General features: G+C 43.6%; 1 protein-coding gene across 12 annotated transcripts in view; it reads left to right on the forward strand.

Annotated features, from left to right (window-relative positions):
- The window catches only part of MTSS1 (MTSS I-BAR domain containing 1), a 126,869-nt gene that overhangs the window by 86,970 nt on the left and 27,278 nt on the right, over positions 1 to 12,621 (forward strand). For all 12 annotated transcript variants that reach the window (XM_059836180.1, XM_059836176.1, XM_059836184.1 and 9 more), the window contains exons 4-6: positions 5,325 to 5,409; positions 6,671 to 6,762; positions 8,780 to 8,854. In XM_059836180.1, coding sequence (XP_059692163.1) covers positions 5,325 to 5,409; positions 6,671 to 6,762; positions 8,780 to 8,854 — 252 coding nt within the window. The remainder of the gene's footprint in view (positions 1 to 5,324; positions 5,410 to 6,670; positions 6,763 to 8,779; positions 8,855 to 12,621) is intronic.

The raw sequence follows: 12,621 nt of genomic DNA on the forward strand, positions 1-12,621 counted from the left end.
TGTTGAATGACAAGCAAGCATTGAAAGAAAAGCATTTATGGGGTTTATGACGACTCGTTGTAGTGTCATGGTCCACAGGCTTTCGTTTAATTATCTTACATGAAAAAGGTTTTTTGTTTTTTTACAGGCTTAGGCAGGAATAGGGAGAAGCAGGGAAGGTGAGAGCTAAAGCGTATTTTACCTTGCAGAGTTGCCTTTTACTTACAAGAAATAAGGCTGATGTTATCACCCACTTTCTAATCAAATTTGACGGGAGCATTTTGTTAAGCCACTTTCTCTGAGTGGGAATTCTGATGAATACAGCTCTTGTCTCTGGTTTCACAGAATCACAGAATCACAGAATCAGTACGGTTGGAAAAGACCTGTAAGATCATCGAGTCCAACCTGGGGGGGGGGGGAAAAAAAAAAAAAAAAAAAAAAAAAAAAAAACCACACAACACAACCACAAAACCCACGCCACACAACAACAATAACAAGCCACAACCCACCCAACACCACACAGCACCATGTCCATCAAGCTACATCCCACAATGCCACATCCACACGCTCCTTGAATACCTCCAGGGAGGGTGACTCTACCACCTCCCTGGGCAGCCTATTCCAGTGTTTCACCACTCTCTCAGTGAAGAACTTTTTCCTAATGTCTAGCCTGAACCTCCCCTGGCGCAACTTGAGGCCATTAAAAGTATTAAAAGTTTCAAAGTATTACTTTACACTGCTCCCAAGCATTGTTTGCCTTAATGGATGAATTATTGTAGTGTGTCAGAGAAGCAGATAATTCACAGCTTCATTTTATAAACTGAGAGCCCAAGGCACAGTAATTTAACTTGCATAGCTGCAGAGCAGTGAATGGAGCCCAGGTCACCCACCAAACATACTCTCGGTTTGATGAAAAGTTTGCTAATGTGGCCTCAGTATTTCTCTTCAGGAAATTATAGCTACTGGAGAATGTAATGACTTTTTGCCAGGGACGTGCTTGTAAGTGAAGTGGAGACGGGCAATGCTTTTGGTGTATTCCTGATGCGCTTCTGCTCAAGATGCTCTTTCTGCCACCATGTCTGTGGGTTGATAGCACTGAAAAAGGAGTTATCTCCACTTGGTCTTCTGCCCGCCTGGCTCATGGCTCTGTCCTTGAGTAAGTAGGCAATTGGTCACTTGTGGAGCTGGTCTTTTTGAAAGGATAAACTGTAAATTAATTTGGAAGCTGAAGCAGGTCTTGTATGGCTGTGGCATCACCCAGTGCAATAAACTTCTTACCAGATTTTGAATACTCAGCTGCGTAGCTAATACCAGGACTTGCACACACACATTAATGTTGCTTGTAAGGTCCGTTTCTGTTTGCGGAGTATGCTCGTTAGCCACGCGCTAGCATCGAATGATAACTTACATAAAGCATATGTTACTCTTGTTCACTAAGGCTGCCTGGCTGAGATTGGGTAGAAGAAGCAAATCCAAGCTACCGTCCCTTGTTACGTTTGAGCATTTTTAAACCACTGCAGTAGTACAAAATGGTTCCTTTCTGTCAGTTTGTGTAGCCAGCTGATCCCAGCCCTTTGGAAACGGGAACATCAGTGCAGTTCTGCTGGTGGGAACCAACCCTTGCAGAAACCTGTTGGCAGTTGAGATAAACCTTTGCACCGCACATGTTCCTGGAAGGACTGCTGAATGCATCGGTAATGGCCATGGTGCTCCAACTCAATAAATTAAGGGGTGGTGAGAGGCCTGTGTTCAATTTTTTTTGCCTTCTCAGGAAGCATTTTGATTCTTCACAGATAATGTAGTTGGGAACAGGGAGGTGAGGTAAAGCTTTGTTGAATTCAGGTGCTGTTGGAGTACTTAATACATTGAGGAGGAGCAGTGGGATTCAGGTGTGGGAGGAGATGGGCTGGTACTGTCCTTCCTTCAGTCTGGTGGCTGATATTTAACAAGGGATTTCTGAGGCACCCCCAAAACTCAGATTGTTTAGGCATAGCCGAGCAGGTGATCCTCTGAAATGCCTCTGCTACTGTTTTCGGCATCCAGAAACTCTGCAGGAGGTGTATCCATACCTCCATGGGCTGTCTCATCTGGGTAGGTATGTAGGGACGCTTGGACATGGTTCTTGCCTCTGCTAATTGAGTGAGTGCCAAAATTAAAAAGCCTCTTGTCTCTTGCAAACGTTCTCTCTCCTACACTTAATTAGACACCAGTAACATTAGCTTTTAAACGGGAATTGGAAATGCATAGGGACTTTATTATAGCAGCATGCATTGGACAGAGACGGGTTCCCCTTTCCTGGGGCAGGAGCTGCTGGCACACAGCAGCGTTTCGGCATGCCCCTGCCACCTGCCCCCCTTGGCGCTTGACGCACCGCGTGCCCGTTAGCTGCCAGGCTGTGGTGAGATGGCAGCGGGCTGCGAATGAGAAGGCTTTGAGGAATAAAACCAAAGCTTGCTCCTGTCTGCATCCAACAGCATTGTATACCTTGTGGCAAGAGGCTGTAGGGAACTCTTTAAATGGTCCTATAGCAAGAGAAGCAGAGAGGGCGGCTGGAAAGACTGTACAGGGGACATGTGTTTGCTGCAAGTGTTATGTCGATACTTCGCAGTACTGCAGAAATCTCATTTCCAAGGTAGTTAAACTTGGTTTATTCTGAATTCAGCTTATTGTAAACTTAGTTTATTTATCAATGAACTCAGTTTCTTGATTGTAGTTATGATTTCTTGAGTTATGATTTTGCAGAGGAACAGGAATTCTTTCTTGTCACAGCTGTTTGGAGTGATCGTGTTCCGCAGCGCTTCATTTTTAGGCAGGTTGAGGTTATAATTTAACTGCTGTTTGGGAGGGATTTACATTCTTTAGGGAGGGCTGAGCAGCACCTTTCTCAACAAATGGTTGGCAAGAGCTGCTGCTTCAGGAGTTCAAATCACCTCGCTGACCCTTGCCAGCACTGTCTGACCCCCTGCACACCTCGGCACGGGATGTTAAAATGGAGCCTCACCCCGACCCACTCCCCACAGCCTTCCTCGGGTCTGCACTGACCGAGCTGAGGTGCTGGCTCAGTCCTCCCAAACTTTCCAGCAGTACCCCTTATTCCCTTTCCCGAGCAGGATCCTAAACCCGTCTTCTGCAACACCTTGTTTCCAGAAGGGGCATTAAAAGCTTCTCAAAACTGTTTTTTTCCTTTTTCTTTAGCTTTGTTAGAGTAGTTTTTATTCACAGAATAAAATTAACACCTTATACTTCCATGCTCTTGTAAACACTTATGGATAACATGAAGTTTCAAAAGGTGGGAAGAACCAGTAGGTCCCCTCATCCCCAACCAGTTGGGTTTGATTTTTTTCTGTGAAATAACCTTTTTATTCCAGGCTTTATTTTGTTGTGTTTTTTTAAACAAGCACAACTACCAATGTATAGACCTAACTTTGTATAGCTGTTTTGCTGACCTTGCCCATCCATCTGTACTATATGTTGAGGGGATATATTTATACCTGGGTTATTGGGGTTTCAGTTAAAATTTTGTTGCCCTGCAATTTAATATTAATAGTAACTGACCCTTGTTTCCTAGTCTTCAAAACACATGGTGCCGTATTTCCTATTTATTGTTGTGAAACTACTCTTTTTTTCATATAATGGGCTTAGGAAAGCACTGTCACTTAACCATTGACAGTCCTTAATATTCCAGTATTTCAGTGAGTTTTCAAAGTGAAAAACCTGCCTTTTGCTTAAACTTAATTGGGAATTGCTCTGCCAATGTCGTGGAAGTTTTTGGTTTGTTTCTCCATCTCTGCCGTGGAGTTGTGTCATTAGGCTCTGAGTGAGTTTTATTTGGTAGTGGCTCCAAAGAAAAATGCCCATGTTTTGGGACAGAGGTCCACTTTTTGTTGTGCGCATTGTCTTCCAGTTGCTTTCTCTCCATTACGCCTTTCCCCATCTTCTGTATTGCTTTTCGAGTTACCAGAGTCTTACCACAGCTTGTGCAAGCGCAGCATTGCCGGAAGCGATGGGTCTGGATCCAGGCTGGAGTCTGTATGCTTTTCCCAGCCACCCATATGCAGCGAGGCTACAGCTCTTCAGTGTTACCAAATAATATTATTTCAAAAGCTCCTTATAAAAACATGAGTAATGGGGAAAGCGACAAAGGACTTTCTGTTTATCTTTTTGAACAATGGAAAATACCAAATAGCCACAATTTGTTCCAGTTATTTAGTGTCTTTGTTCCAGAGCCATTTCGTGGGCACAGGATTTAATTCTGCAAGAATGCAGGAAGATAGTGACTTATTTTCGTGCTTAAAAAATAAATAAAATTATTAAAATTTTCAAGTTTCTTTACTAGGAAAGTATTTTTTACTTGTGCAATACCATTGTTAAAGCCTAAGGAAGATATTTTACTGTATATTACAAGCCTAAGGTTATTTTAATAACGAAATGAGACTTTCAAATAGATGCTGGTATCCGCGCCGTTGCAGAGAATACTACAGTTTGGAAAAGCTTCGTACAAAGGTTTATGTTTGTCCCCTGAGAATAGTAGCTTTGGCTTGGAAATAGGAACTAAACAATTATCAAAACTAACACTGACCAAAACAAAATTATATTGAAATTCAATAGGCTGATCAAAGTTGGTAATGCTGATTAAAGTGACAAATGGAGGAATATGTGCTTTTAAAAGGGAAAACTTTGGAGGAGGAACACTTGCAAAAAATTACTCTTGCTGTCATGCAGGTGTCAGAAACCGCGATGAGGGTCTAGAGCAAATAGTGCCACCTCCTGGCAATGTAACGGGAATATATGCGCGACCCGGGATGGCAGGTACGTGCGATACACTGACGGTATGTGTCAGTGATGCATGAGGCTGCCAACACCAGCACAGTCACATATTCTGGAGGAGGAAGATCCTTTTGAGGCATTGGGTCTAAAAAATCTGGATACGGGAAAATTGGATCGAATCCCCTAGGTTGATTTCCCGAATGTGGAAATAAACTGTCCGTAGATGCCTGCCTGCTTGCCAGCTTTGCGTCTTGTCTTTTGACATCTTAAACCCTTTCTTTTAACTGTTCTGCCAAGGAGTTTGGCCTCATGGTACATAAAGCTGCTGGGAAGAACTGTGTTTTAATGGTGTTTAATTGGTCAGTTCTGGTCCCTGGATGAATAAGAATTAATCTCTTCCCATGGTGGTAGATATCCCTGAGGTCTGCCTGGTTAATAGCCTGGTCAATTCTACAGCTGTTACGAATCTCTTTTACAGTTGCTCTGGAAGACTTGGCACCTGCCTTCTGGTTGACATGCCTACGCTGCAGGCAGGAATCTCATCAGGGGTCTCACCTGCCTTGTGTTTTGTTTTTCAGGTGGTACCAGAGAGATTGGGTCTGCTCTCACCAGGATGTGTATGAGGCACAGAAGTATAGAGTCCAAACTCCGGCAGTTCTCAAGGTGAGTGGCTCTGTACCTGGCCCTGAGCTCGAGGTTCATCTTTTGTTTGCTACTGAGGAATGCCTAAAGCTGTTCACCAGCATTGGCTTTCCAGCTGATCTCTGGCCGTGTCACTGAGAACAGCAGTTGTCTTCTCCCCTGCAGCACGCTAGGTGTTGTGAACATGCAGGATTTCACTGCACGTTCTGGGGACTGGGCTTGTCACGTCAAATCACTCTAAATGCTGCAAATTCCCACTGTCAGTTCCTGTTGCTCAGTGCTGAGCAGGCAGCTGCTGATGTGACCGACCTGTCTTTGTTTCAGGAATTTAAGCTTTGTCGCTAAGTTTTAAAGCAGCAGCAAGTGTTGTGCTGCTTCCTCAGCTTACTGGAGAGCCCAAATAGCTTGTGGCCAGGAGAGAAACTTACAGCAAACAAGTATGGAAAAGGCAAATTCTCTCATCCCCTTTTTGCAGTTAAAGTTAGACTGTAGAGGTGATGGGAGAGGATTAACTCATGTGTAAGCTAGGCTATACATAAACACCTTACTTATGTAGTAAGTAGTAGTTTGCACATGTGCCTTTCTAAACCAGACTTAAAAGTTATACTTGACCTGAGGTGAACCAAAATGATGCTTCACCATTTGCCTGATGACCTGGTATGTTTTTTCCCTTTTAAAATAAAGACTTTTGTGAAATTGCCTGTGAGGAGACAACTTTAGTCTCTAGTTACCCCAGAGTTAGCTGTTTAAGTGATCTAATCCCAATCTCATCAATTACTGGAGCATTACTAGTGCTGTATCATGGACTCCACTGGTGAGAGGTGAGGCACATCAGCGGGCAGGATGTTGTTTGCTTGTACAACTGCTCTGGCTTCTTGTGCATGTACATGTATTATTTAAGTTTATCATCTTCATGGCTGCATGAACCTTTCCAGTCTCCGGAGTATCCATTTAAACTGCTCTTTGTGTGTCAGATAGGTAGGATCTGACTGTTTACATTGGCCCTCTTTCAGGTCACTCCTCTGGTTTACGCTCTGTTCCTCACTGTCCTGAACTTCTGCGCAGTAGTTCTGGTTATCTTGTGATGTGGATTTTTTTTGATCCAGTCCTTTCTTTTGCTTTCTCCAGTGTAAACATTTTTATGTTCTGATATTTACATTGTGACACTGGTAGCTGTCGCAGCGAAAAGTAAAAATACTCCAATATTGACCTTGGCTCTCTATATAAGAATAGGGGCATCTGCAGGATTTGATTGCTCTTTGTGTTTTTTCAACAAAATTAGTGCTTTAATTGACTGTCTGATAAACCCACTTCAAGAACAGATGGAAGAGTGGAAGAAAGTGGCCAATCAACTGGATAAAGACCATGCAAAAGGTAGTTACAGAGGAAGAATTCTTTAATAGGAGTAAGATTGTAATATCAGCTTTTCTTCCTCTTTTCATGTTTGTACTGGGGAACTGAATGACGTGCTTAAATATGTATAGCAACTTTTCTCTTCTAAAACACTCCTCTCCCAAAATGCCTAACAATTTTTTAACCCTTGCATATACATTTTGAAGGTTTAGTTTGCAGGACCCCAAGGGGTGGGTTGTTTTTCTAAACTGGTAAGCAGTGACTAGTTTTAACTCTGTTAGCCCGCTCTCACTGTATGATCTCCAATAGTGCTGAGGATTGGGGATGCCGCGTCTATCCCTGCAAAGCCCCGGGGTGTAGTTAAAAGCTAACTGTAAGATCATGTTATGTCTCAGACATAGTCCTCCAGAGAATGCACAGCCCTGTAAAACATTCAGCATTGTTATTTTATATCTGATGTGATGCAGAAATGTGCACCTGGGGAACGCGAAAGCTGTATTGTCGGACATGGGATGCTGAGAGCTGCAGTGCTGATGACAGCTCCAGAGCCTTTCCTGGGGGAATGAGCAGGAGGCAGCAAAGTCCTGCACAGAAAGAGCATGTTGGTAGATGCCTTTGGCGTTGCCAAACTTGCGTTAGGGATGATGGCTCTCTAGCACGGGTGCTGAAAGCAGGTTGCAGTTCACCACTGACCCTTGAAAACTGAAGACTTTTGCTATGTCTGAAAGAAGCAGCATCACCATAATTTATTTTGGGGAGGGTGAGAACTGACAGGAAAAAGTGTGCTTGGCCTCCAAAAAAGGATTTGCTTCTTGCCCCACTATTACTGTGGTCAAATAGAAGCAGCTAAATCAGCCGCGCTTGAAAAAATTTCTACCTTGTGCTCCAGAGAGTGTTAAGCAGGTAGTGAGCAGGAGGGAGGAATCACCAGGGTAGACTTGGGTGTTGGGGGTGCAGTTGGCCCCAGTACAGTTCCTGTGCCTGCCACCAGCCTGCTTCTGTTTTTCCATCTATAGAAGAGTAATAACATTGACCTCCTTTGTTAAAGTGTATACGTATCACAAAATCACAGAATGATAGGGGTTGGAAGGGACCTCTGGAGATCATCTAGTCCAACCCCCCCATCAGAGCAGGTTCACCTAGAGCAGGCTGCACAGGAATGTGTCCAGGCGAGTTTGGAATATCTCCAAAGAAGGAGACTCCACAACCTCTCTGTGCAGCTTGTTCCAGTGCTCTGCCACTCTCAAAGAAGAGAAGTTCCTCCTCGTGTTTAGATGGAACTTCCCTATGACCAAGTTTGTGTCTGTTACCTCTTGTCCTCTCCCTGGGCACCACTGAAAAAAGACTGGCCCCATCCTCCTGGCACCCACCCCTGAAGATATACGTATATACATGCATACATGCTTTTTATCGTTTTTTTTTTTAAAGTATCAGTTTTCCTGTCTGTTACCTTTAGTGTGCCTGGATTAGAGGGGAAATACTTTGTTCTGGGATTTTAATTCTCCCGGGATTTGCAGCTCATGTGGAAATGAGGACAACTGCAGTGTGCTCCACTTCATCAGAAAGAGCTGGCAATGTGACCCTTTCTTGGGCAAAGTTTTAGCATCCTCTCCCTCTGCCTGACTCTCATGCTGGAGAGGGATCACGGGATATTCTCTGCCTTGTCATTTCTGGACACTTGTTTTTGAACACAGATGTTTCAAGAAACCTGTCATCTCTGTTTTCCATTCCTGAGAGTGGATGAGTCTCTGAAATGAAAAGCACTCTAATTTTGTACTGTGTTCTCAGTTGTTATTTCTGTAAAGGCTTTGTTTATTTGGGAAAGATTTTGGTATGTGAATGTGCTCACACCCTAAAATGTTATATTAAGCCAAACATATAGGCACTACAAAATGCGAGTTTTAAGTCACTTTGATTAAAAGTAGCTGTCCTCTTAAAATTTGTAGTCTAATGTCTTTAAACATAGCCTTTTCTGTGAAAAACGTCCATTTTAACATCGAGTGTGTTGATAATAGAGACTATGTGTTTAAATTTTTAGAGTACAAAAAAGCCCGCCAAGAGATAAAAAAGAAATCGTCTGACACACTGAAGCTACAGAAGAAAGCAAAGAAAGGTAACTTGCTCCATGCTTGTACGGTTAAAAACCTTTTGTGCTCTGCTCATTGACAAAGACTGAACAGCGATAGGACTTTCTATTGTAATAATTCGATCCCCTGTAATATATTCCTGGTACGTACCTGAACACCAGAGTACAATTACTATGTGTCATTTAAATCATATTCTGAAGCTGCTGTCGAATGCTCTTATACAAAAGCCTTAAAACTGTTTGTACAAATTCAATCATGTTTTAAAATAGAGCGCTTGCTGCTAACTTACTCCTGTTAGGAACGTTGACACTGTAACATGACTTGTGCAGATACCTGTAAAATTTTCTAGAATCTTTTGGAATAATATAAAAAAGCCATTATGTAAATGTTCTGTAACTATTAACATTTCTCACTGTTCTCCCTTTCTACCACCTTTCTTCTTTTTTTTTTTTTTAACAGCCTGTAATCTCCTAAACCTTACATTATTTCTCAAGTGTGAGAGGTAGCATGGGGGGGGGGGGGGGTGGGGGGGGGGGGGGGGGGGGGGGGGGGGGGGGTTGTTGTCAGGGGGAGGGCACTTGGCAACCATAAGAAACTAAAGATGAGTAAGAAAAGAAAGGGAGTTCTCCACAAGGGCAATCTGTCTTTTCTAGCAGCTGAATCTCATGTTCCTGTCGCTCTCCCACCACCATCTTGTCACGGGAGTTTCATCATCATGTTAATAGAAACGTGCATCACTGATAGCTGCAGCATTGCCATCACGAAGGGTTTTACCTGGCCAAGTGCAAACCCTGCCAAGCTTTGGAAGAATGATACAGAGCTTGTACAGAAGCAGACTTTCTGGTTCCCTTTCCCAGCGCTGGGCTCTTCCCAGCTGGGTAGGAAGTGTGCTTTGAGCAGCTCTCAGCCTGCAGGTTGCAACTTGTGCTTCCTCTGCCGTCTGAAAACTGTGAGCCCAGGGACAAGCAAAATAAATGCTGGGGCAGGGAGTTTCTTGAACTTTTTAAATTGTGTAAGTGTTATCCAGAACAGATGAGCTGTCTCTAACTGTCCTTCCTAATAGGTGAGTCAATAATTACACTGGTAGAAAGCCACATGACTGGAAAACTGCTCTTGAATTTTAGCGGACTTTAGATGAGGGAGGGAGAGATGGAAGCCAGCAAGAGGGAACTTGACTCAGTAGGCTCTGTGTGTCTGTCTGTCCATGGGAAAAGTTTAGTGTTTTAAATCAGAACGGTCATCTTAAGGGGACACGATTTTTTTGTGATAAGATTTTATTTTTGGGTGATGTATAAACGTGTTTCTCATTTTGTGTGACGAATTGTCTGACTTCAGACCAACAGCTTTAGAGAGTCTGTGATATTCCCTCTGTTTCTTTTCCTTTCTTCCCCCCTTTTCTGGTCTCATCACTTCTTGTCCCTGTGTGATAAAAACAACCCCTCAATGCATGGTAGGTGAGAGCTGAGAAAAGCATGTCCGTGATCTGGGAAGAAGGAATCGTTTTTTGAACCTGTTTCTATGAATTGACAGCTATGTGGCTCCAGCTCCCTTTTATGCTGGTTCTGAGTATTGAATAAATCAATCTGCAATGCTGGAGGAAGAGACGGTGAGGTGGGAAGAGGAGAGAGAAGCACTTAAAGCCTTCTGGAAAAAAACCCACTGTTGTTGTACTGCAGATGCCACCGTAGGTGTTTGTCAGCAGTGGTTAAAGCAAGTGGACATTCTCCTTGGATTTTCTGGGTTCCTGTCTCCCTCTCCATATGTGTGCCACGTCTAGTGGTGAGGGTCAGCACACTGGTGCCTTGTCCTCCTTCAGGATTAAACATCTTTGAGCAGGGAGTGGAACAGGCTTCATTTTGCTATCATTTTTATAGCAGCCATGCTACGATTGAACACTTTTTTCTTTTTGTTTTAATGTCATTCCCTTGATTAATTTTGCTGTTATGACATGCTTTTGGAGTTGTCAATGAACCTCCTGTAGTTCTGTGCTGTATCCCTGAGAACTGCTGCCACACATGTGGCGTTTGGGTCCAGAGCACAAACCCGATTGGACTGAGGTGGGCTTAAAGCTGGTCGCAGAGGGACGTGTATGGGGAAGGTGGAAGCGATGAAGGCTTGCAGGTAGCCGGTACAGGGGAAAGGAGGAGCTGCAGTATTTTTGAGGAACTGAGAGTTGTTCTGGCAGCCCCTGGGGAGGAGAGATGCAGTGATGTGCTGAGGCTCATACGGGTGTGAGAATGAATGCCCAAAGCTGCTGGCCCTGTGGGTTCCCAGCATGAGTGGGTGGGAGGTGGGAGGAAGTTCACCCTATCTTCTTGCAAGTTAAATACAGCACTTAAACATAGAAGAAAAAAAAGTAGCAGATGCTTTTTCCCCTCTTTGCCTTTTTGATCCCTCCCTTGAAGGAGTAAAGCATTGGTCTGAGTGCAATGTCAAACGTTATGAAAACTTTTTCATATGTACCCACCTTGACAGATCTGTTTAATGTGCTACATGGTGAAGTATGTTGGTCTTACTGTCACTGAGAGTTAAAAAAAATCAAGAAGGGGTTTGTTTATAAAATGATAAAGCTGCAGAAGTGATTCTGCATTAGGTCATAAATGAGGTTTCAACTACGGGCTGGAAAACTATTGGGTGAAACTGTCCTGGCAGGCATGTGGCTGAGTGCATGAATGTCTTACTGTGTCTTAAACTCTCCTGTTTCCCTGTTGCTCAGACTTACTTTTTTTGTTCTGTTCTTCCTCAAGCAGGACCTGTCCCTTTGATTTTTCTGTAAAGTTACTGACTCACCTATGGGAACTCTAAAACAACCAATTCATTCCCTTCCTAGCGCTTGTAAGAATATTTTTGAATTAACCTTATGATCATCTGTGGGCAAGTGAGATGTTTGCTGAATTCTGGATTTGCTTAAATACTGTGCATGCTACTAAAAATGTCCTTCAAGCTTTTTCTGCTGTGACTGGATGGGAAAGTGGTTTCCTTCTGCTTTGGGCAGCTTCAGATCTAGGAACTCAAATACAACCCTCTCTTCTCATTCGTGTCATGGCAGTGGTATCCTCTCTCCCTGCTGCATCAGGCTGCAGAGGCTTCCTCTCGTTGCCGACAGCTGTAGCATGCGTAGCAGCTCCTTGCTCCTTGCCTGCATCCCAAGGACGTTTGGGAGAGAGGGCCATGGGCTGCGTGGCTTGTCCTGGTAGGAGTGCTACAGGTTGGGCACCCCACCTTAGCGCTAAGGGACTGAACACATTGGGGTTTGTCTGTTTTTGGACTTGTGCATGGTCTGTTTGTTCTGGTTCCATGCGGCCAAGTTGAAAGTTCAGGCCGGGCATTTAAGATCATTTATTAGAAATTTTTTGCAGAGTAGGTGTGTTAATTGCAATAAAGGTGTTTCCAAAGCTTGAAGTGACGGGGAAAACACCAAGCTTCCAAACAAAACAAAAAGGTGTTAAGGGTCCTTCTTGGAAGTTTGCTAGAGTATAGCTGGTAAAATGACAAGCCTGTGTGTAAATGAAAGTCTTGCATTTCGAAAGACCTTACAGGGATAATTTTCATTCTCTTTGTTGTCTTTGACTATTAAAAAAAAAAAATCCATATGAAGTCTAAGTATATGTAGTCTAAATAGGATCCTGGTGCACCTCCCAGATCCATGCAGCCCCTGGGGGTGTCATGATGATCTTCGAGTTGCTCCTTATGCCCTTATTCCCAAGGGGAACAGGCCCGTGGGGCATGTTGCCCACCCCAGCATTGAAACTTTACTCTTGTCTGGACAGATGAAGCTGTGTAGTGCATGGAA

Source organism: Gavia stellata, chromosome 3 (assembly GCF_030936135.1).
Source record: "Gavia stellata isolate bGavSte3 chromosome 3, bGavSte3.hap2, whole genome shotgun sequence".
NCBI classification, from domain to species: Eukaryota; Metazoa; Chordata; class Aves; order Gaviiformes; family Gaviidae; genus Gavia; species Gavia stellata.